Genomic DNA, 26,285 nt, shown 5'->3' with positions numbered 1-26,285 from the left:
AGCTAGATTGCTTACTTTTCTCTCTCTCTTGCGCTGACTTTCTTTGATCCTGACGTATGGGGATTGAGCAGGGGGGCTGTTCGCATACCTAGACGATACGGACGCTCATCTAAAAATGCTGAAAGATTATCTTCACGTTGCTATCTTTTGTGCAGCTGCTTCCTGAAACGACATGCTGCACGGTGCTTTGCATACTTAAAAGCTCGAAGGGCACGTATTTATTTTTGACTGAAAAACAAACTCTGTCTCTCTCTATCTCTCTCTCTCTCCCTGCTCCTGACAAAGGGGGTGTGAGCTGCCGCCATCAACAGCTTTGTGCCGCGGTGCTTCGCATACTTAAAAGCCAAACAGCCCTAATGATTTGTTTGCTAGAGATTGTTTTCTCTATCTATGTGACATTCTGTGCTCCTGACACGCACTCCTTTGAAGAGGAAGATATGTTTGCATTCTTTTAATTGTGAGACAGAACTGTCATCTCTGTCTTGTCATGGAGCACAGTTTAAACTTTTGAAAAAGAGACAAATGTTTGTTTGCAGTGTTTGAATAACGTTCCTGTCTCTCTACAACCTCCTGTGTTTCTGCGCAAATCTGTGACCCAAGCATGACAATATAAAAATAACCATATAAACATATGGTTTCTACTTCGCGGATTTTCTTATTTCGCGGGTGGCTCTGGAACGCAACCCCCGCGATGGAGGAGGGATTACTGTATATACATACAGTATCTACATATATATATATATATATATATATATATATATATAGCTGATTACCCAGTGGATTCGCTCACTGAGTGCAAGAGAAAAAAATAAAATGTAGTATGTATAAAATAAGTTTGTTAATTGCCAAATTTATTTTTCCACAAATAAAGAGCACTTACAATAACATAGAAATCAATATAAACAACATTAACATCATTATCATATGAGAATATGAAGTAATATATCAGAAGCACATTGCATATAAATAAAAATTATTAAACAGTAAAATCTTCTTCTATAATACGCTACCGTGGCTATTCGTTTGTCTGTCCAGGATTTTAAATCACCTGTAGCTCGCAAACCGCATCACCTATTGACTTGAAATTTGGTACACATATACTACGTCACGTTTACTATTCGCTTTCGGGGTGATGATTTTATTACTCTTTTTATCTTTATTTTATTTTATTGTAGAATCAACTCACAGCTGTGCGCACCAGTGCGCGGATGCGTACGGGTGCCGTTTTCATTCCCTACCACCTTCGCTAATCATTCTTGAGGCAGATTGAAGACTTAAGTGCCAGCTTAACTGAAAAATTAAAGAAAACATACTAAGTTATCGCAACACAAAAACTAACTTAATCAGTTTTAACGGGAAAAGATGCTGACGAAAGAAGAGAAGCAGCGGGACGCTAGGGTGAAGAGCTGCTCATTAAGCAGCAAGCGCATCAACCTCTGAGCAAACGAATGGTAAACGTACAGAGAAAGAGGATAAATAACATGAATGCTCATGTCAAGTGTATTCACTCCACGTTATCGTGCAGTGCGCTGTTACTGGTATTTTGATAAAAGAATTTGAACAACATATAAGAAGCGTATAAATTATTAAACAGTAAAACATTAACATTTAAGAAGTAAAGATACATTGAGTACTACTGCAGTGCTTTCGGGTATAGAACATTTTTTGTTTGCCCATTACATGTATAAATGTATACATTTTTTGGTGTACCTACCCGAGAACACGCGACATGACCCGGCAGTTAAAAGTTTCTCACTCCAGCAATTTGAACTCTGTTACAAAGTCTCGTTTATACCTCGTGTCTTCTCATTAAACTTGTATCTCGCGAATATGGTATTGCAAACGGCAGCGGGAGCTATAAACTCAATTTAAACTTACGGTTTACACCGTGCTTTGAAGATGCATAGTATGCGACACTTGTTTCGCCGTAATTGTGAGCTCATCAGGCATACACACTCACTGCACTCCCTTACGGGAATCGAACCTTGGACGTCAGCGCTAGAGGCGAAGCCCCTAACGTTGTGCCACGGCGTGTGGTTCGTTCATTTGACAGCATGTAGATCGGGGTAATTACATTGCAGGCATTTGTAGTCTGATTCACAATCTGATTGTATGGGTGGTTACCTACCAGGTAACGCTTGTGGTTGGTCAGCAAGTCGGCTAACTTCTGCCACGGTGCCCTCTTTCAGTTGCGAGAAGCAGATCATAGAATGGTTGAAATAGTTTAATATATATAGCAAAATCCCCACGCTTCGCAGGGGTGAATATGGTATTGCAAACGGCAGCGGGAGCGTTTCTATAAACTTAATTTAAAGTTACGGTTTATACCGTGCTTTGTTTCATATTCTTTTCCTACCTTATCAATTGTGTAATGTGTTTTTTGAACAGGTTTGATTCATTGAAGTGATCACTCCTGCTGCGTTCAGTCACTTCACGTGAGCCGCTCTCTTGTGTGATGTTGCGATGTCCACGGGTTTATTTAATGTTAGCTAAGACCCGGCAGTTAAAAGTTTCTCGCTACAGCAATTTTAACTCTGTTACAAAGTGATCCAAACTCTCGTTTATACCTCGTGTCTTCTCATTAAACTTGTATCTCGCGAATATGGCATTGCAAACGGCAGCGGGAGCGTTTGTATAAAGGTAATTTAAACTTACGGTTTACACCGTGCCCGGCAGTTAAAAGTTTCTCGCTACAGCAATTTTAACTCTGTTACAAATTGATCCAAACTCTCATTTTTACCTCGTGTCTTCTCATTAAACTTGTATCTCACGAATATGGCATTGCAAACGGCAGCGGGAGCGTTTCTATAAAGTTAATTTAAGGTTACGGTTTACACCGTGCTTTTTAATACCTCGAGTCTTCTTATTAAACTTGTATCTCGCGAATATGGTATTGCAAACGGCAGCGGGAGCGTTTCTATAAACTTAATTTAAACTTACGGTTTACACCGTGCTTTTTTATACCTCATGTCTTATGAGGATGCTTGTATGCGTCACTCACTCGCTTCTTATTGTTTCGCTGCCTTGTCAATTGTGTAATGAATGTTTTCTTCAGCGCTCTTTGGGGCTCCTCCTTCTTTTCTACGTACTGAGTTCACAGTCAGTTCACGTGATTACGTGGGAGGCGTGATGACGTGACACGCAACTCCGTCTCCTACGGCCATCTTGCTGCCTTCCATTACAATATATGGACAAAAAAGAGGTTCCAGTTATGACCATTACGCGTAGAATTTCGAAATGAAACCTGCCTAACTTTTGTAAGTAAGCTGTAAGGAATGAGCCTGCCAAATTTCAGCCTTCTACCTACACGGGAAGTTGGAGAATTAGTGAGTGAGTGAGTGAGTGAGTGAGTGAGTGAGTGAGTGAGTGAGTGAGTGAGTGAGTGAGTGAGTGAGTGAGTGAGTGAGTCAGTCAGTCAGTCAGTCAGTCAGTCAGTCAGTCAGTCAGTGAGGGCTTTGCCTTTTATTAGTATAGATACTAGTAAGCCCACGATTCGCTAGCGAATCAGAAATCCAAGAATGGCAATCAGTTTCTGTTCCGTCCGATATCCGGATGGATGACATATCATGGAGGGTGGGTGCGTCTGGGGAAATGTCATTTAACTACATAAGCATATCTGTAGTAAAGTGGTCTCATTTTGTGGAGACGTGATTCCGTTGCCTGTGCTGACACCGACTGCTGGCAGAGTTTTGCACAGCAAGTTCAGTTTACAGGTTGTGGTGTTCGTGTGCCAGCCACTGAGTGTGGGAAGCCGCTAGGTTAGAGTCTGTGACCGTTATGTGATCTATATTACTGGCACAGTGGATTAGAGCAAGTGTAGCTCACAGGTTGTGTTGTTTGGGCGCCACATACTGACTCTGGGAGGCTGCTGCGTTTTGGGAAGCCGCTGCGTTTGACTCTGGGGCGGGCGCCACGGCGCATTACGTTGTGTTATTTGGGCGCCACCTACTGACTCCAGGAAGCCGCTGCAGTTTGGGAAGTCGTTGCGTTTGACTTTGGGGCGGGCACCACTTTACAGGCGGCGGGCTCGTTGCAGTGCGGCAGTGCGCGTGAGTCTGTTGCCTTCGCTGACACCGACTGCTTGAACAGGTTGTGTTGTTTGGGGGCCACCTACTGACTCTGGGAAGCCGCTGTGTCTGACTGTGGGGCGAGCGCCACAGCGCAATATGCGCCTCGGTGGGAAGCCGCTGCGTGAAGACATATCATGGAAGGTATATGCGGTGGTGTGGGCGGTCGCGTCCGGGCGGCTGTACAACCCGGCGTGCACGCTTTATCCCAGTAGTTCACAGGTCGTAGTCTTGTTTCTGTGTTTTGTTTGGTTTGAACCGTGACTCCTTTCGCAAGCGAGTTGTCACAGCATGGACCTGTGGGGATTCCGTCCATACTGAAATACAACCTTCGAATCCTCTCGTTTCTTTTTTTGCTCTGTGGCGGGCGGCAGTGCACGTGCCTTTCGCAAGCGCATTGTAGGCACGCACGTTGTCACAATTGGTTTGAGCCGTGACTCTTTTCACAAGCGCATTGTAGGCGCGCGCGTTGTCACAGCATGGACCTGTGGGGATTCCGTCCGTACTGTAATACAACCTTCGAATCCTAACGTTTTTTTTTTGCTCTTCTTTTTTTGCTCTGTGGCAGGCGGCAGTGCGCGTGCGCCTCGATGCGCCCAGCGTCCATATCCGGTTTACAACCTTCGGTTAGTAAGATGGATTACTACGTTATTATATACAGTATAGCTCCTTACACGCAAGGAAGCATTCTTAGAAATGGTCTTTTGTGGTCCATCACTACTTCAGCTATAACTCTTTGGATGTTTTCATTTTGCTGTTTTAATCTGGGTGGCCGGTCTTGTATGTTAATGAAACCCAACAGTAAAACTGCAATACTGGCTAAACTATATTAATATTATTTTAAAGAGGTATGTTTTTGAGTTTAATGGAGAAATAAACATTTGGCCATATGTTTAAAGTAATTTGTGACAATTTCAAAATCTCCAAAATCTAGAATGACTTCACCAAGAACATAATACTGTATGATTCACTGGTACAAGGAAGGTAATCATTCTTTCTTTCTTCTACCAAGCATTATAGCTATCTATAACAAAACAAAAATAATAATTACACCCTTCTGACTGCACTGCACATGAGAAAACTTCTTCCAGTTTAAAATTCAGGAAGTAACAATTATATTCCATTATTTCACAATAAATAAAATAACCAGAAAACAAATATGCAGTTTAGGAAAACTCTTATTGGAGACATTCAAAAACAGGATCTCTGAAGTATTCTTGTTCTTATATTTACGACACCTGCCTTATTCAAGAATACAAAAAGACTTGGCATCACAAAAAGTAGGTCAATATAACTACAGAATGACTTACCTGCTTGGTTGGTGGTCACATTGAGAGTGACAAACTGTCGAGGAAGTTTGGCCAGAAGCGAGACCCCATTAACAACTTCAACCTCAAAAGTGTAATTTGTGTGAGCCAAGAGATCCACGACCATCACTGAAGTATTGGATAGTCCAGTTTGCTGAGGAAGGTACCTTCCATGGTTGCCACACTCTTCACATAACTGAGAGTCTGTGCTGCACTTCTTGCATATGATGTTGTAGGTAAGGTCCTTTCTACCACCGGTGTCTGCTGGAGATAACCATTCCAGAAATACACTGGTCTCATTGACATTGGAAATTGCACTTCTAGGAGCAGAAGGGGGTCCTAGTTATGAGAAAGAATGTAAGAGATTCAGCTTAAGATCATTTTGGATAATTTTAGAAACTCAAGTGTTAAAGACATTTAAAGGGAAATCACAGTAAATTATGACATGATGAGGTAGCAGAATTAAAGATGCTAAGATTTGCACTGGGTGTGATGAAGATGGATAAGATTAGAAATGAGTACATTAGAGGGTCAGCTCAGGTTGGAGAGGCGAGACTGCGTTGGTTTGGACATGTGCAGAGGAGAGATGCTAGGTATATTGGGAGAAGGATGCTAAGTATAGAGCTGTCAGACAAGAGAAAAAGAGGAAGGCCTAAGAGAAGTTTTATGGATGTGGTGAGAGAGGACATGCAGGTGATGGGTGTAACAGAACAAGATGCAGAGGACAGAAAGATATGGAAGAAGATGATCCACTGTGGCAACCCCTAATGGGAGCAGCCGAAAGAATAAGAAGAAGATCTGCAGCACTTACTTAGCTTGAAACAAAATGAATAAAGTCTAATGGAAACCCCTAATCAATTTCATAGAATAATAGTTCATCTCAATTTCTTTAATAAATGGTTAAAATTGTTCTCATGCATCAGTTCTCAAAATACAGTATGAGTGTAGTGCTCCTGTGTTGGCATATTAAGAACATTTTGTAATGATCCTGTAATTTAATGAAATTAATCAATTTATATGTCTGTATCTTCCAGTTGTATTTGCCATGTTTGTGCTTAATGTATGTAAACTTTTAAACTGTACAGTATATGGTAGATCAAGGGGTAATTACTCAGTGAGCAAAATTAAGTTCTAAATCTTAATGAAAATTCAATTACAAAGAAAAAAGAGTAATGGTTACCAGAGAGGGTCAATAGCATAGTTATACTGTTTACGTGAATGGACCATCCAGGACCAGGAAAACACAGCAGAATTCTAGACAAATGCTAGACTTATTACTGTGCTGTTGCCAAATATAAGATGATTAGACATGTATACATATAAACACACATGAACCATTAGCATAGAGTAAGAAAAGTTCACACACTTTTTTGAACTAACAATGTTTTTTTTGGTAAATACTGGGTATTGTGGGGGGGGGGGGGTTGTTGTTTGTTACTTTACACCCAACCCCCCCACCATAACATATCATCAAGTTTTAGATTTGTCAAAAATTTTAATCTCTGGTTTTCAATGGATCTCGACATTTTAGGGTCCCCTGATACCGAAAACACTGATATCTCGATGACGGGTGTGTGTCTGTCTGTGTGTTTTTGTGTCTCACAGTTTCTTGAGGACGGTCTAGAGCTAAAACAGCTGGATGGAAAAATACCAAACTCGAAACTTAAGACTGTTTTGAGATGATGATGTGCTGATTAGATTTTGAGCCAAATTGTGCCAAAGAACCAGACACTCTAGAGCAGGGGTAGTCAACCTTTTCATACCTACCGCCCACTTTTGTATCTCTGTTAGTAGTAAAATTTTCTAACCGCCCACCGGTTCCACAGTAATGGTGATTTATAAAATAAGGAAGTAACTTTACTTTATAAAATTTATAAAGCAGAGTTACAGCAAGTTAAAGCATATAATAATAATTACTTACCAAGTACTTTATGTCGGATTTTCGCTAAGTTTGGCAGAATAAATCTTTATAAAACAACTTACTATAGTTAAATTAGTCGATTAGTATGTAATCACAGCGCAGTTTGGTTGCTCCGCTACTGCCCACCATGAAAGCTGGAACGCCCACTAGTGGGCGGTAGGGACCAGGTTGACTACCACTGCTCTACAGGAACCCTCAAATACTGAAATTCTACAATTGATTATGAATTCTTCTTGTCAATTGCTATCGTAATGACCTATTTTATGATCAGAAAGATCAGCATCAGAGCGATAAATAACTACTGAAATGTTATAGAACAGTTCAGGTAACTTGTTTCCTAGGGTGCACGATTTACTGATACTCATGCCAGAATTTTTTGTTATACTATTCTTGAGCTACTGTAAAAAACTAAATTTCCCTTTGGGACAATTAAAGCACTACTCATCTATCAATCTATCTATCTGAAATTGAGCATCGAGAAAATGTTGTGGACACAGATAAATATCTTCCAATGTAATGGAACGTTTTGGTGAAACAAAGTGTGCATGGATCATGGTAAATGTGTGATTATTTGCTCTTTTAAAATGCCCAGAAACATTCTGTAAATCACATTGCCTAAATTACAGGCTTTTTGAAAAAGTAAAAACAAATACCAAGCAGGTTTATCGAAATGCACTTTAAGTTTATTGTTGTTTTTAAATTTTCTTAGTGAAAAGGAATTTGGATGTATGCAACAGTTTGCCCTATACTTGTCTTCCCTCTTGAGTTGATTCCTGCATTGCAGTCATTGCTGCTGGGATATGCTCTGCTAATGTATACTGGACTATGCAGGTGAAAAAATTGGTTGGTTGGTTCTTACCTTTCATTAGATGCTAATATAGAGAAGTGTCAGCATCTTAACTGGATTAAGTAGACTTAACAACATCTTTCTTATTTAAATGAAGCCATCCATTTAATCGCTACCCCAGTAACATCAGTTGCAAGCCAGGAACCAACCTAAGAAGGGACCCACCACAAGGCACACTGACATAGACAGCATCCATCCTTCATAGTGGTAGAATTTAAAGATGCCGATAATTTAGCATTCACATATTTTGAATGCAGCAAGAAAACATTGTTACCTGGAGAAATTGTACATGATCTGAGGGAAGAATGTGAAAACACTACATATAGCATGGCAAGGCCAAAAAATAAATGAATGTTACTTTCATTGTGAGGCTATAGCAATAATTTCTGCATTTGCCTTTTTAAATTAAATTAAAGTTTTTTTTGTCTTTTCTTTATATTTCACTAAAACATAGAAATCTTATTTTTTCTCTATAGTACATCATATAATATATCTCAGTATGTCACCATTATATACTGCAAACATAATTATATGGTTTGGGATTTTGAAAAAAGACAATAACAAAGTTTTTTACAGTATTTCATATTCGCAAGGTTATTAAAATTTATCAAATGTGTTCTGGTCGTTTCAAAACATCAAAATCCATAAATTATGTTTTTTTAATTATTTAGATAAATACACACATTTTTCTGATTATTGTAATCCTAAATAAGCAGATGAAAACAAAGTTAGGTATAACAATACAGCATAGAGCCTATACATTCAAGGAAGTACATGCTGTCAGATTTAACAAATGTGCCCTCACAACCCTGGTCTGGATTAAGCAGGTTAGAAAATGACATGACATTCTGCCTTATAGCAGCCTTTTACACTATAAAGTACAAGATGCTTCTACGGATTTTAAAAATTCTTATGATCAGCTTAAGTCTGTAAACTGATACCTGAGGTTCTTTTTAGTAAACATGCCTTGACCATATAAAATACTGACCCATTAAAAACACAGTTATGAAAGGTGTGAATGGTGTGAATTATGAGCATTCACATCCATCCATCCATCCATCCATCCTCTTCCGCTTATCCGAGGTCGGGTCGCGGGGGCAGCAGCTTGAGCAGAGATGCCCAGACTTCCCTCTCTCCAGCCACTTCTTCTAGCTCTTCCGGGAGAATCCCTAGGCGTTCCCAGGCCAGCCGTGAGACATAGTCCCTCCAGCATGTCCTGGGTCTTCTCTGGGGCCTCCTCCCATTTGGACGTGCCTGGAACACCTCACCAGGGAGGCGTCCAGGAGGCATCCTAATCAGATGCCCGAGCCACCTCATCTGACTCCTCTCGATACGGAGGGGCACCAGCTCTACTCTGAGCCCCTTCCAGATGACTGAGCTTCTCACCCTATCTTTAAGGGAGAGCCCAGACATCCTGCGGAGGAAACTCATTTCAGCCGCTTGTATTCGCATTAAATGTAATTTCAGAAGTAAACTTTGTATATGTATAAAATATTAGATTATAATATAAATCAATAATATAATATATGGTTATAATGGAGTACTGCATATTATGAGGATGGAAGAGTGTTTTTTTAATGTTATTGGATGCACCTCACAGCTCCAGGGCACTAGACTCAAATCCCAGGTTCATTCTTTGTCTGAATAAAGTTTACATATTTTCTCAATGTCTCCAGGTGCTATGGTTTTCGTGATACACCCTGTGAGTGTAAGTGTGTTAGTGTGAGAGTGTTCTGCCTATGGCTGGTTCCTATCTTGGACTTTACAATATTGGAATAATTTCTGGTGCTCCTTTTGCCCTGAATTGGATACGCAGGTATAGAAATTAATGAGTCTTTGCACATAAATAAATAGTTCCATGGGGATTGAGCACCATTACAGTATTGTACAGAGGCAATACCAGCCACTAAGCGAACCGCTTCAAATTAGCTGTTAAAGAGATGGGCGAATAACACATATTCTATTAGGGTGTTCTTTGTCACATGTCACTTATCTATGAGTTTAATACAGCTAGGATAAAAAAACAAAAACTGGATACATTATGTCTGCCCATAAATAGATACCTGTACATTGTAAGGTTTAACCCAACATAACAATGGCAATAACAAGAAATGAATACTTTAAAACCAGAATGACTTTGGAGGAACAGTTCTAAATATGCTTTTTATACATTATTATTTCATCTAATTTTGAAAACTTTTGCTTTGATCTCATAAAACTGCTACTGTAATTCCTTGGGGTCATTATTGAAATAGAAATGATGGGCTAGTTCTATTTATAATCATTAACAGCCTACATTTTAGCACACTCTATTATACTTTTTTTTTACAATTACAATTTGATAAAAGATTTCCCTTAAGTTAAAAACTCATTTTTTTTAGAATTATCTGATTTCTAATGTTTTATACTAAAAACCTGTGAAAGACGTTTAAAGAACCTTATGATTGTTTCAAATAAAAAATTGCAAAAGAAAAGATGGATTTGTATTACTATCACTAAATAAAAATATCACTTAGATTTAAATTCTCTTTTTTGCCTTATTTGTTCATAGTCAGTCATTATCTAACCCACCATATCCTAACACAGGGTCATGGGGGGCTGCTGGAGCCAATCTCAGCAAACACAGGGCACAAGGCAGGAACAAATCCCAGGCAGGGTGCCAGCCCATCGCAGGACACACACACACCCACACACCAACCACACATTAGGGACAATTTAGGATTGCCAATGCACCTAACCTCTTTGGACTGTGGGAGGAAACCGGAGTACCCGGAAGAAAGCCCACTCAGACACGGGGAGAACATGCAAACTCCATGCAGGGATGACCCGGGAAGCAAACTCAGGTCTCCTTACTATGAAGCAGCAGCGCTACCACTGTGCCACCGTGCCGCCCTTGTTCATAGTATGTATGTTATTTTACATATTTATACTTAAAACTATTTGCAAATGCATCTAAATCAGTATAAATAAAAATACTTAATGTGAAGATATTTTTAAATTTCTTTTATATTTTAAACATGTTACCAGAGAGAATGGATCCTGTGGTTAAAGTTAAAAGAAGGTCTTACTTGTGCAAGCCATGTTGGGAGGGTCCGAGTCTCTCCTGAAATAGCCATCCTCACAAACGCAGGCAGTAGATGCATCTCTATGAGTGTAACTGTGTGGTGGACACTTGCTGCAAGCAAGGCTCTGAGTGGAAGCTCTGAAAAATCCAGGTCTGCAAACTGCACAGTAGGAAAGAGAGACAGACAGACATTGTATATTTTAAGTCAAATTCAGTTATGGTTAACACCTAATTTAAATAATCAAAAGCTATTATTCAACAGACTCCTGTGTCTTGAAATACTTTTACTTTAGAAATCACTCTGCTCTCTAGATTGCCTACCAAAAATTATTTATAGAATTTAACACATTTAATTATCAGCCTTAATTCTTATGCATTTATTCCATTTTATGTCATCATATATTGTTTCAGGTTTGTATAACCGCTCTTTGTCTCATCCCTCACCTAGGACCAGGAAAAGGGTGGAGTGCCTTCTCAGGGTTGGGAGCGAGATCCTGCATCAAGTGGAGGAGTTCAAGTATCTTGGGGTCTTGTTCACGAGTGAGGGAAGAATGGAGCATGAGATCGACAGGCGGATCGGTGCGGCGTCCGCAGTGATGCGGGCTCTGCATCGGTCTGTCGTGGTGAAAAAGGAGCTGAGCCGTAAGGCAAAGCTCTCAATTTACCAGTCGATCTATGTTCCTACCCTCACCTATGGTCATGAGCTATGGGTAGTGACCGAAAGAATGAGATCACGAATACAAGCGGCTGAAATGAGTTTCCTCCGCAGGGTGTCTGGGCTCTCCCTTAAAGATAGGGTGAGAAGCTCAGTCATCCGGGAGGGGCTCAGAGTAGAGCCGCTGCTCCTCCGCATCGAGAGGTGTCAGATGAGGTGGCTCGGGCATCTGATTAGGATGCCTCCTGGACGCCTCCCTGGTGAGGTGTTCCGGGCACGCCCAACCGGGAGGAGGCCCCGGGGAAGACCCAGGACACGCTGGAGGGACTATGTCTCCCGGCTGACCTGGGAATGCCTCGGGATTCTCCCGGAAGAGCTAGACGAAGTGGCCGGGGAGAGGGAAGTCTGGGCATCTCTGCTCAAGCTGCTACCCCCGCGACCCGACCTCGGATAAGCGGAAGAGAATGGATGGATGGATGGATATATTGTTTCAGTTTATCCAGCCAGTTTAACAGCCAAATGAATAACATAAATGAATTATTATATATAACCTTTCCAAAGAGTATAGAGGAATTTACACCTTTGAATCTAAATCCCACAAAGTAATGTATTGTACATAAAGCAAAGACAGGGGAGATACATATTTTAATTTAGAGTTTAATAGTTGTAGTAGTAGTAATACACTAGTAGTAGTGCAGGTGTGAATGCAACAAATGTTAAATTAGGATCCTAAGTAAAACAGTAAGATAAACAGAACTTAATGTTTAAAGTGGGGGAAGTGAGTAGCACAATGGTTGGCATTGCTGTCTGAGTTGTGAGTTCAAATTCAGGTTTGAGTACTATCTGTACAACAGTTTCTCAATAATACCACATTAATATTGAATTTTGATTAAACTGTTCTCAAATACTTTGCCTAAAGTGGTTCAGATTTTAAGAGTCTTGCAAGTTCAACTGACAGGGAGGAAAGCATTTTCTGGTTTGTATGTAACATCATCAATATTTTTGCCAAAAAGCAAGGAATTTCACATCAACTGTAAGAACATTATTATAGTGTCTGAAGTATTAAAAACTGAATAAAAGAATAATTCCAAAATTTCAGGGAAATTTCATTTTACGAGATGTACTAATGAGAAACATATGTGAAGTTTAGAAAATTATCTTCTCGCTATTTGACCTAAAATGTTAACTACGACCTGTGAACCTAGATTAAGCAGGTCTGAGAATGAGACAAGACAAGACCTTAATTAATAGATGGTACGGTGGTTAGTGTTACTGCCTAATAGATTTGCTGCCTATATTTAAACTCTATACCTGTCAGTGTCTATATGGAATTTGCATGCTATTTCAATGTCTGTGAAAGTTTTTCTTCATTCTAAGATGTGCATGATGGGTATTCAAATTCGCCCCATGCTTGTGAGTGAGGTCTGCAATGAACTGGTACCCCATTCAGGGCAGATTCCTGCCTTGTGCCTAAAATTGATTGAATATGCTCTGGCTATAAACCATAACATTAAAAAAATATATTTTGCTTTCTTTATTTGTCAAAAAATTTCACTTTGTTTGTTAAGTCAGCAAAACCATATTTTAAACCACCAGCTTAAACCAGGTGGCAGGCTCATTGCGTGCGACAGCTGCCATAGCAATATTTAAAAAAACTACAAATCACTTTTTAAAATGAACTGGATTACTGTACAGTGACTGCAAAATGAAATTTGCATGGCTGATAGCAGCAGTACTTTCACCTGTTTAAGTGTTTATAGTACAGGCCCAAGCATTGAAAACAAAAAGAAAAACAACTGCAGGTGTTTGCACCAGTAAACTTGTTACAGAAGTAATCTGATATGGCTGTCCCCACAAAGCGAATTGTTACATTGCTCAGTCAGTGTCAGATAGTAGCAGGCGCCAGCTGAAACCTGTTATGTATCATTTCTAGGAAGCTCAAATTATCAGAATTGTCACCTCCAGGTTAAATGCCATGACTTTGGACAGGACACACTACTTCCACATATTTACCAAAGGTGCATATCCCCATTCAGCTTCACTATTTGTTGAAGAGAGCATTGTAATTCAAGCAACACAGAAACACTATAGTTTCTGCAAAGAAAAGGAATATTAATCCACGCGCTAAAAATAGAACAGTCAAGAAATTCTATATGGCAAATTCAGATCAGTGGTCCAGAAGAATCTAGAGACCCAGTTTGTATATTCTTCTCATGTATACTTTGAACATTTCCTCCATTCACATATTTTGTAAACCCGTACTTCCTACTCTATGACAATAGAGAGGAATTGGTCTCAAGGCAGGTACCAATCCTTTATTGACGTTGGAAACTAAGAGTTGACAATAAACCCAACTTACACAAACTTTACCACCTGAAAAACAGACACACACAGACACGGGAAGAACAAGTAAACTAAACATGGAGAATGACAGTGTCAAGAATTAAACATAAGTCTATGGAGTTTTCAGGCAGTGTGTTTTATAAGAAGGATTGGCACACTTTGTGCGATTGTTTATGCCTTGCACATGATGCAGCTGTGATAAGTTGTGACCTCACAACACTTAAAAGGATTAAGTAGGTTTTATAGTGAACAAATGAATCTCTGTTATATTAAAGTTTTCCATTGTGTCCACAATATTCAGTCTTGACAACTCTCCTTCACACTGCTCACTCAATCTTTACTCCTACTGCACACTCCGTACTACCCCATGACATTCTCAGTGCTAACATGCCCTTCAACGCAGTTGGTTATAATGGCAAGGCAGAAAAGCAGATTATCTATTCAAGAACGTTGAATTTTAGATTGCGATAGAAAAAGAGTGACAAAAGCTGATAAAGAACATCAAAAAGAAAGAAAACCAACAAAAAAGAAATACATATAATAAAAATTGTCCCATAAACGAAAAAGAAAAAAATATCCTCAACAATATGCTAACAGAAATGCAAAAGAGAAGCATTTACAGAATGCAACTTGGATAAAGTAATTCATGATACTGTTTTTGATGAGGTGTTAATGTAATAAAATTTTTGTTTTCTTTTTATTATGTTTTATTATATTTTACTTTTTTACTTCTACTTTTACTTTTTTAATTTTACATTTTATTATTCATTGGTATTTAAAATAGACAGTTGTAGTGAAATACTCAAGTTTCTGTCTATAATAAAATAAGCACCAAACTGTCTTCCTCCTGTGCCCCGCATATTCTTCTATATGCCATCTCTTTAAATACAATTGCTTTCTCTAATGGAGGAGCGCCCTGATGCCCTTCGAGTGGCTCAGCCACAAGATAGCGGACGCCCAGTACCCACCCCTAGGGGTTGGAGAGTGAAGTGAGCAGGGTGAGGAGCTCCCTAATATATACTAAAATTACAAATATTATATTACTCAGTCATTTTCTAACAAGCTTAGTCCTGTACAGGGTCGTCAAGAATGCTGGAGCCTATTCCAGCCAGCATAGGCCGCAAGGCTGAAACAAACACTGGCCAGGACCCCAGTCCATCACAGGGTGAACACACACACCCAACCACACACTAGGGCCAAATTAGTATCGCCAATCCACCTAACTTTCATGTCTTTGGACTGTGGGAGGAAACCTGAGCACCCGTGCAAACATGGGAAGAACATACAAACTCCACTCAGAGAAAACCTGAGATGCGAACCCTGGTCTGTTAACTGCAGTTATATTATATTATATTATATTATCCTAGAGTCAGTTTTGGCATTCAGGGATCAGTTCAACAAGGTACTCACGTTCAACTGCTGCCCAAACCATAATGCACTGAACCTTATGACTCCTGCTGCAGGTGGTGGACCCACTGGTGGTAAGCTCTGAGCTGAAAGATAAAGCTCTTGACTTACCAGTCAAACTACGTTTCTGCCATCACCTATGGTTAAAAGCTTTGGGTTGTGACCAAAAGAACTACATTCCAGATACAAGAGGCACAAATAAACTTCCTTTGCAGGATATCTGGGCTCAGCTTTAGAGATGTGATGACAAATAATTTAGAAATGCACAAAGTACAGTTGCTGCGCCCCCATGTCGAAAGGAGATGGTTAAGGTGGTTCAGGCATCTGATTTGGATGCCTCCTTTGGTGGTGTTTAGGGCACGTCCAACCGGAGGTAGACTCCATGGCAGATCCAGGGCATGCTGGAGAGATTATATATCTTGGTTGGAAAAGAGAAAGCCTTGGTATCCCCTCGGAGGAGTTGGAGGAAGTGGCAGAGAAAAGGGATGTCTGGGCATCTTTGTTCAAACTGCTTCCACCATGATCTGGACCCAAATAAACGGCAGAAAATGTATGGATAGCAGAATGGATAGCTGGATATTATATTATATTAAATGTGGAAGGCAGTGTAGTATAATGAATGGTTGGGCCACCTCACAACACTGGGATCCAGGGCTAATTTTAGGCTGATGTGTGTCCATCTTTAGAATTTCCATGTTCTTAACCTTGTTTGCCTGTGTTTTTTCTTCAAACTTTGAACTAGGTAAACAACAGGAAAGAGCCATGGACAGGGCACTATTTAATCACACGATATATTATCAATATATTTTATTATGTCAGAATGGTTATGAAGTGTCTTGGTTACATCTTGAATTGATTGTTGCCTGTGAATTCTGCATAATTTGCCTGTTTCTGTGTGTGTTTTTCTTTGGGCATTCAAATTTTTACTTTAGGTTAATTGGCATTTCTAAACAGGCTCAGTATGATTGGAGTGTGGTTAACTGTAGCCTGAATGTGCCCTGTAATAGAATGACCCATATTCTACAATTTGGTTCATGTTTTGTGCTTCATGTTGACAGACTGGGTATGAGGAAGCTGTGTTATGTTACCTTAGATTGGGCTTTGTCAAGTACACAGATCATTAGAAAATGTGTTAAAATTTCTGACCAGAATCAATCCTGCCATTAAGAAATGGTCACTTCTTTCAATTATTATAAAAATTTTAAAATACTCAGACACACTTTTTTTTGCATTTCTAGAAATGTACTCCAAAATTGCTGAGTCCCTAGTGATAAGTGTTTATTTCAACAATTTTCAAACAACTAATTTGAAGTTAATGCTATAAAACCATGCATCTAAAGATTTCTAAGTATTTCCAATGAATACAAATGCTAAAGATGTTAATGAAGGGAAATGCAAATTCAACTGGTGATATATTTCAACTCTCACACTTTACAAAACTCTACAAATGACGGGACAGATTTCAGAATTCAAATGCTGCATATTTGAATAACTTTCACCAATAAGCATAAACATATTTTTAGCACTGAAGGAGTTTTACACTTTATGTGGGAAAGGCAACAAGCAGATTTTTAAAGTGGTAAATGGGCTGGCTTCTTCAAAGTGTGAAAATTACTTGGAATTAATGGCAGTCAGGAAAAAGTGCCTACATATTTCTGTCAAACATTATGTAGAATTTATAAAGATATTTTTAAGTGCAATCTGTTGAGGCACTACTACCCACTGCACAGATTTTCAGTATTTATGAAGTATCATTTGGTTTTATAACTTTTGGTTTAAAAAATATTTTTTGAATACTTTGATAAGCAATATGCCTGGTATGATATAAGCTACATGAAATCTGGTGTAATAGCTTTAATTTTTGAGCATATCTATCTATCTATCTATCTATCTATCTATCTATCTATCTATCTATCTATCTATCTATCTATCTATCTATCTATCTATCTATCTATCTATCTATCTATCTATCTATCTATCTATCCCTACTCTAAAACCAAAGGTTTTACCTTGGATTTCATATACAATATTACTCACATTTTTTCTAGTTGACTAAACACTACAAAAAAGGTTAAGTCCTGAAATGTTAGAACAGTGTGTATTTATGAAAAACAACAACTTCTGCTATCCGATTTCAAATGATCTGATATAAAATGAGGCCACAGAAGCTCTTTATCACTCTTTTTCTTCCTTTTACACTTGCGGCACAAACCTTATTACACCGATCAATGCATTTGATGACCAGAGATACAATCAAAGATTAACATTCCGCACTTTCCCGAACAAAAGGTGAAAACTCACAACATATTGATATTGATTACAGAGAGGTATAGTAATTCCTCCTTGTTATAAAACAAATCAAAATCTTCAAAAAATTTAAGAAGGAAATCAGCAAACATAAAAGACTTTAATATGCTTTGGCTTCTTCGTCTGCTCATCATCCTGTATTAGTATCACAGACTACTCCCTTATCATCTGATTTAGATTCACCACATTCTTTAAAAATGCCTTTAAAAATGGTGACTGGATGCATGACTAAACCTAAATCACATAAAGGTAATACTGTGACATTTTTCTTGTTTGTCTTTTGTACAGTAAAATATGGTACAAGCCATGTCTAGTGAATGAGGGTTTACATTTTTGGAATAATATAATTCAAAATCTCTAGTTATCTATTTATTTCAGAACTACTTATCCACTTATAGATTTTCACTGTGCCACAGCATACCCCACAACATTTTTTAAGACCCCAGTATATCGCAGGGCTTCCACATTCACATACCGACACTTATTCACATAGGATCAATTCGGAGTTGCACATAAACCTAGCATAAACATTTTAGAGTTAAAGGATGAAACTCGAATACCCAGGGAAAATCTATCAAGATATGCAAAACACTTGAGAACTCCACGTAATGCCAGGATTGCTTTCTGTACTTTGAGAAATCTTCTGCAGTAAAAATTTAGTTGTAGATTAATTTATGAATATTTTATTGTTTCCCTTTTTCTCTCTCTCTCTCTGCATACTTGAAATTGAGTAGAATGAGGAATTTATAAAAGAGCACATTTTTAGCTTTTACATCAAAATAATGTAATGGTTTAGTCAATGTGCACAAAGGAAAACTGAAAACTAGAAAAGATCCGGCATCTCTCACCATAGAAATCCCTGGTAATTGGTCTATTTTCTATTTATTTGTCTAAAACTCTATACACACAGTGCACCAAATTTACTCACACATGAGAAAATAAGGAGTTGCATTAACTCACACATTAAACTTAGAACCACTGGATAAGTGTAATAGCATCACCCACACTGAACATTCCTACTGCACAAACCAATTCCTTGTATATTTTTGTTCATCTAAGCACTTATATTATTAGTTTTTTATTTTACATGACCCATAAGGGTGGTGCTGAGGTGTCACTGTGTGGTGGGTGCGGCAATGCGCTATCAGCGCATGCTCTCAACCTCTCACTCTCTCTCTGTAAGAATTCATTGTAAAAGGTGAACACAGAACAATTTAAACCTATGTGTTCAGACTCACCAAGTTTCAAGTGCTTATGCTTGATATCAGGTGAGTTCAGATGGAGAATTGGCATATTCAATGTTTCTTTACTTTACATTTACACAGCGTTATCAGAAAATTCTCTGCATATTAATAGGCTTAGGTCCTTAATGACATTTAATTTGAACTGAATGAGTTTGAGAATGTTATATCACCTTACTTCACATTGGTTTACATTGCTGAATGACTAGTATTTAAAAATGCTATAAAGAGAATTTAGCATCCTCTTCAACTTGAACCTGAGATAGTTTCAGTTAAATATGAACACACCTAGAATCTTTAACAGTACCTTAAACTTAACTTGTAACTTTGACCTTTATCCATGTACAGAACACTTAATACTAAGAGCTATATGAATTAGTTAAGCTGAACAGCTAATGATTTTAGTTATTATTTTAGCTACAGGAATTATGGCGCTGAACAGTATAAAAAGACCTTCTTTGTGTATATTGTCAACAAAATGCACTTCAGACTTCAACACTCCTAAATATACAAAAAGTCTCCAGTGCTTCCTTATATATTTGAAATAGTGTTCTTTTAAAATGCTGTGAATGGAATGTATCTTTCAAATTTGACTATATAAAGATTTGTGTTAGAAAAACAAAAAATTATAATTTGGGCTCCTCTAAGAAAATCTATTTGTGCTAATGCCCTTTTCATAGTACCACTGTTGAAAGAATTAGTTAATTGTGTAACTGGAGACCTCAAAAGCATTTCCAAGTTCCTTTTTTCTGATGCCAGAGGTGTGTCGACTTTCTTTCTCTTGGCAGCAGATGTTTTTTCTCTGATAGTCATATCAAACACTAGGCATATGCTGCAGAATATTCACATCCAGGTAGGAATATTGTTTCCTTATTCTTTCTACATCAAGCATTGAAAAATGTAGCATACCTAAACTACCATATTCTTGTGACTCATACTTTCTCACCATGCCATATTTATGCTACAGAGCCAATCAATAATTGAAAATTGCAATTAGATTCTAAAAACTACATACTTGCTTTTAGACAAATGATGACTTTCAAAATATAGCCAGAACATTATATAACGTTTTAAAATCAGTGTATTCAGTGCATTTTATCTTGTGTAGATTCTATATTTATACTTTTGTTCTATTTTATTTAAAATAAAACACAATTGATTATGGAACTGATTATTCTGTATAAAGAGAAAGGCTTCAAAAGCATTATCATAACTTATAAGAAGTTACTTGTTTTAGGCTAGTAGGAATAATGCTCATTTAAGTGTTTCAGTGTTTTCCTTTTAAACTGTCAATGGTTTCAACTGTTACTGTAATAGTTTTTATTGAAAAGTTTAATAGGTTACTGCACAACATATATGTACAAGGTGATGGGTAGGAATTATTTATAACAGAATTTCCTTAATGACTTTATTCTTGTATGAACTTAAACTGCCTGTTTTAGCATTTTATGGCTTAAAGTTAAATTGTACTGTCAGTTAACATTTTATGAAAGTCTCAATAAGCATTAAAAAAATTAAATGTGTACAAGTTAGGTCCACAAATATGCATCTTTAAAAGTAATATTACAATTTGCTCGATCTCCTCAAGCCAGATGTTCTATCGGTACATGGTAGGTCACTAGGAAGGAAGTTGCTAACTTCAGATGTCTTAGGTACCATTTTTTGCTTTGCACCCTCCCCCACCATAACCTTTTGTCTATGAGGGAGGAGCAGTTTTTGATGGATCTTGATGTTTTAGTGTCCCCTAGTAACAAAAACATCGATATCTTGATGATGGGTGTGTGTCTATCTGTGTCTGTGTGTCACAGTTTTTTGAGGACAGTCTAGAGCTAAAAACAGGCTGAATAATAGGAAACTTGAAACTTAAGCTTGTTATGAGCTGATGATGTGCTGATTAGTTTTTGAGCCAAATTTTGTAAGAGAAAGACACACTCTAGAAGAACCCTCAAATACTTTAATTCTACAATTAATTATGAATTCTTCTCATTATTTGCTATCATAATGACCTATTTTATGATCAGAAAGATCTACATCAGAGCGATAAATAATGACCGAAATGTTATAGAATAGTTCAGGTAACTTGCTTCCTAGGATGCACGTCCAAATTTTTTCTTATTGCAGGTAGACAGATATGCCCAGCGTCTATAAACATACTTAAAATGTTTCTGGTTATATTTAGCAGTATTGTTATTGCTGAAACCATCCTATTGGATGGTTGTTATTACACCAAAGCTGGTTACATGAGTTACGTGCTGTGCGAAATGTGACCATGTGGTATGCGTCTGTTTAACACTAAAGCGGAAAGACATTGGTTAAGAAATCGCTTCTCAGAAGGTTCAAAAATCTTTAGGGAATTACTTCTGCTTATCAAATAAGAATTTGTTGACTTCGACTTTGGTCTGCATCAAACACAACTTTGCCATTCTCTGTTATTTAGTGTTTGATATTAGCTTCCATCATAATATTTTAATGTTTTGCCCTCTATTCTCTGTTGTTTGATTTCCTACTCATGCTTCTCTGTGATCAAAATTAATGAAATAATAGTCACAGTCAGGACAGGTGATCTGTCACACCCAGGCAAGACTGGAAATGGACAGTCCATAATACTACCACAGAAAGTTTGTAGGGGAATAATGAGGACTATTTCTTCTGGTTAATTCCCACTGCAAAGCAATAAAAGTAGAAGAAATGAAGCCTAAGGCAGTTCACATGATTTCAAAATGGATGAAAAAAACTCTTCCTGTGGGATTTCTCCAGACACAATAAAGCATAGTCTAGCAGGGCATGTTCATTCAAGGAGTTAAATGATACATACTGGGTAGTTAAATAAATGAGCCAGAATACCTGGACTAAAAAGCTTTAAAAGATTCATAAGGAATCATGTTATATGGCTTAATGAGCCCTCTCCCTAGAGGTCACTACATATACTGTATATATGGTATGAGTCATACTGGAGAGGCTGGCATCTGACTGGGGTCGAGGATGGTCCTTAGTTGGGATAATCAAGTAATACATGAACAATTCTTCCCGCAAAATCAAATGTAGCAGTGCTCCCCAGACTGCAGGCCAGGATGGACACTCTCAGGGTTGCCTGGGATCCTGTTGGGGCATTTGAGCGCCTGTGCTGGGTGTTCGGGCAATGTAAAGAATGTCCCTCGTATTTCAGGGAACTTCCATATGACCCGGAAGTGCTTCAGGGAGGCAATACTGTATCACCAGAGGTACTCCCAGGTTCAAGATGAAAAGGAGCCATTTCACTGTTTCAGAGAATCTGAGTCAAGATGAGGTGAATGACGCTTACAGAGGAGAAGTGAAGGGAGACGATGGTGCTTTATTGGTTTATTGTAAGGTGCTGGACTAATTTGACACTGTGGTAAGGTACTGCTATAAAATAAATAAGATTTTATTTACCCAGAAATATGATTGGTTGAGTTGTGTCTGGTGTTAGGGGCCCTGAGTCACCACCTGGTGGCCACAATATATATGCATTAAATGCATGATTCTACTATACAAATTACACAAAGCAACACATGCAGGGAATGAAAAACACTTAAGATATCACAAAAAAAAATTTACTTTTCAGACCCTTCCTAAACAGACCTCCCAGCTGGATTAGTGGAATGCTTAACCCACCTGCCTTCTTCATAAGTGCTACACCAAGACCTTCTTTTTCAACTACTGTCTCTAACTTTCTATTTTCACCCTGGATTTTCTTCTTCCTCAGACTATTGATTCTGAAAACATCTACCCTGAGTTTGTTTTAAAACATATCTGAAGCACAATTCTGGTTAAAGTAATGGAATGCTGGCACTTGTTTCAGTGAGGCCAGGTGTTCCAATAGTTATCAGTCTGCATTACCCCTTAAATGTCCAGATCTCCATAACAGTGATCTTCTCCCTGGTAGATGGGCTAAATTACTGGCCAACTTACAGACTCTCCATTCAGGGACAATCGTCTCTAGTACCATTTGAATTGTCTTACTTTTAGTACCTTGGCACCTTCCACCCAGGATTAGTGTTGCATACAAAATGCCAAGATGTATCCTTTGTCAACCATGTTTTATTTAAGCCTTAGAACAAGGGAGGTGTTACCTCCAGGTAAACTTAAAAACATATTACATAATTCAGTAACTCTTCAGGAACAAGGAAGTGCTGCTCACATTTAGCCTCATTCAGTAAAATTCAATTTAGTCGCTGTCAAAACTGTTTCTCAATAATGAGGCGGGACAACTCCCACCATCCTCTGTGGCAACCTGTCAGATGAAGGTCCAGTCAGATAAAGATTTTTTCACTTCTGAAGCAGAAATTTTAAAAGACTTAATTTATCATGAGAGTCAAACTTCATGCAGCAACAACAAACAAATGATGTAGCTCAAAGTGCATTACAAGATGAAGAAAGAAAAAATAAAATTATAAAATAAGATTAGACAATACTAAGCAACCAAGAATAAAGTAAGGTCCAATAGCCAGGACAACAGAAAAAACAAAAAAAAAAAACTAAATCTGCAGGAATTCCAAGGCCCTGAGACCGCCCAGGCCCCACAGGGTATTCTACCTAATATAAATGATCTAAATCAATCTTCATGGTTTTCAGGATTCACATGGACGAATTAAATGAATAGCAACTAGCTGATCGAGCACAGACTATAACTACAGTATACAGTGTGTTTCTTGCCTGAAAAGGAAAAAAGCACAAGGGTGACGGGGAGGTGTGCGCTACCCTCTAAAGTTTCCCAAGTTGCCCCCTTCTAGTCATAAAATATTCAGTGTATATATATCAGCCCCAGCCATCATGATAGTGCAAGCACAGGGTTGAGGTAAAATGCAGATATCACAAGGAAGGGAAATAAGTAGATAGATAGATAGATAGATAGATAGATAGATAGATAGATAGATAGATAGATAGATAGATAGATAGATAGATAGATAGATAGATAGATAGATAGATAGATAGATAGATAGATAGATAGATAGATAGATAGATACTTTATTAATCCCAATGGGAAATTCACATTCTCCAGCAGCAGCATACTGATACAATAAACAATATTAAATTAAAGATTGATAATAATGCAGGTAAAAAAAAGACAATAACTTTGTATAATTTTAATGTTAACGTTTGCACACCCCCACCCCCCCGGGTGGAATTGAAGAGTCGCATAGTTTGGGGGAGGAACGATCTCCTCAATCTGTCAGTGGAGCAGGACAGTGACAGCAGTCTGTCGCTGAAGCTGTACAGCAATGTACAGCAATGCCCAAGAAAACAGAGAGGAACCCTCACTAGAAAGAAGGTCTCTCTCTCTCTCTCTCTCTCTCTCTCTCTCTCTCTTTTTCTCTCTTTCTTTTTCTCATTAAAGATATAGATATGTAAATACGTTTAAAACTATAATTGTTTTGCAAGGGATTATCAGAAAAAAACAATTATTGTGGCTTAATCCACAATCTTAAATCCTATTGGATACTGATTAATCATCCAATTAGTAACTTCTCCACTAAAACAAATGGACACTAAACCTATTGCACACAAAGTATTGCAATATTGGTTAAACCAGGGATTCAACTAGTAGCCTCTCATTACCTAAAAATAGCATTTAATGCAACATGAAATGGGCATAAAAACAAGACTTGAATATTCAAAGACAAAGGTAGCCCATTTTGGGTCACAGTTTAATGGTATTTGTGTTTATAACAGGTTAGATAAATTGTATAAGATGAATAGAAAATTCCATAAAAGGTACTGGCTGCAAAATTAACCAAACCAGCGTAACCAAATTTAAAAATGACATTTCCACTTTAAAATTGGACACTGCTTTAGATGGAGGGGATTAAAAGAAAAAAGGAGCAAAAGATGCTGCTCTTTACTTATCTTTGTAAAAGGTGCTTATACTCCTTGAGGCTAGATATGCCCTGCACACTTTCCTATAGACCGTGACAAATAATGTCTCATTGCTGCTTATTATCATTCCGCTGGTATCTCCCTGATGAAACCTGGACTTGCAGAAGCAAGATTCTTTAAAAGTGTCTTCTAATTATATGTTTTCTAGGATTATCATGTTTTGAAATGATCTTTCAACTCTTCTCAAACACACTAAAGCCACAACATACTTAAAGTGCTTTTACAATCGGTGGGTTGTTACAGACATAATTCCTAATGGCTCAGTAGTACAAAGCAGTGGCAGTGCTATGCTGAATAAAACGAAACCTGTTTAAATTTTTTAAATTTTTAACTAATTAAGTTGTACAGTACCTATAATGTTATTGGGTCTATTAGAAAGGGACACATAATGAAAAACATATACTGTACCATATAAGTGTATGAACTGAAGAATTAAGACTCAAACCATTTATTAAAAACACAGATATCATACTTCTCAAATAAAAGCAAATAATATCTAAATATACTATCAAATAAAAACAACACCTTAGATTCAAGAGTGCATTTATTTGTCTCATTCTGCTTTTAGAAATAGTATTTCTTAACTGAAATATTTATGAAGCTAGACAGATGTCAAGAAAACACACTCTGTATGTAATACAGAGAAAAGTTTGCACCTGTTTACATGTTTATGTGCTAATACAAATAGATGGCAAGAGATTTGAAGGTGCTGGATCTGAGAACATTGATAACAGACTCCTATTGGTTGAGAACCAGGTTTAAGTAAATGAAAGAATGAAGAAAAAATTATTATTATGAATTTAAAATCAACATATAAGAAAAACTGATGTAACCATTAATAGAATATTGTGCTGCTTTTCGCTAAAAGGCCAATTTTGGCTTTTTAGTTCTCTGTCTGATTTGCTGAATTCTCTTTCTTCATGTCCATCTGTTGCAGGGAATAAAGAAAGATTAAGACATGGGCGGTGGAATACTTAACAAATTATAATGATCATCTTTGTGAACATTGACTTTAAGCTGCCAGCACAATTCAAAACTCCTTAATAATCAACCTGAAGACCTTGCAGATCTTACTGAAATATACATAATTTTTAAAAGTGCAACTCTAAACCTCAATCATTATTCAAAGCACAGTGACATATGTATACATCTACACACAGACACAATGCCATAATATATTAAAACTTCCCTTTGCAAATTTCAGAAAGCAGTTTTTCCCCTTACTGGCATG

At 37.9% G+C, this 26,285-nt stretch overlaps 1 protein-coding gene across 3 annotated transcripts in view; it reads right to left on the bottom strand.

Annotated features, from left to right (window-relative positions):
• The window catches only part of LOC114652109 (ephrin type-A receptor 5), a 426,918-nt gene that overhangs the window by 188,934 nt on the left and 211,699 nt on the right, over positions 1–26,285 (bottom strand). For all 3 annotated transcript variants that reach the window (XM_051927777.1, XM_028802306.2, XM_028802307.2), the window contains exons 4-5: positions 11,211–11,366; positions 5,378–5,713 (exon numbers count right to left, since the gene is read on the bottom strand). In XM_051927777.1, coding sequence (XP_051783737.1) covers positions 5,378–5,713; positions 11,211–11,366 — 492 coding nt within the window. The remainder of the gene's footprint in view (positions 1–5,377; positions 5,714–11,210; positions 11,367–26,285) is intronic.

The sequence above is a fragment of the Erpetoichthys calabaricus genome, chromosome 5 (assembly GCF_900747795.2).
Source record: "Erpetoichthys calabaricus chromosome 5, fErpCal1.3, whole genome shotgun sequence".
In the NCBI taxonomy this organism is placed as follows: domain Eukaryota; kingdom Metazoa; phylum Chordata; class Cladistia; order Polypteriformes; family Polypteridae; genus Erpetoichthys; species Erpetoichthys calabaricus.
Note: the sequence above shows the minus strand (reverse complement) of the source record. Positions and strands in the feature narration are given on the sequence as shown.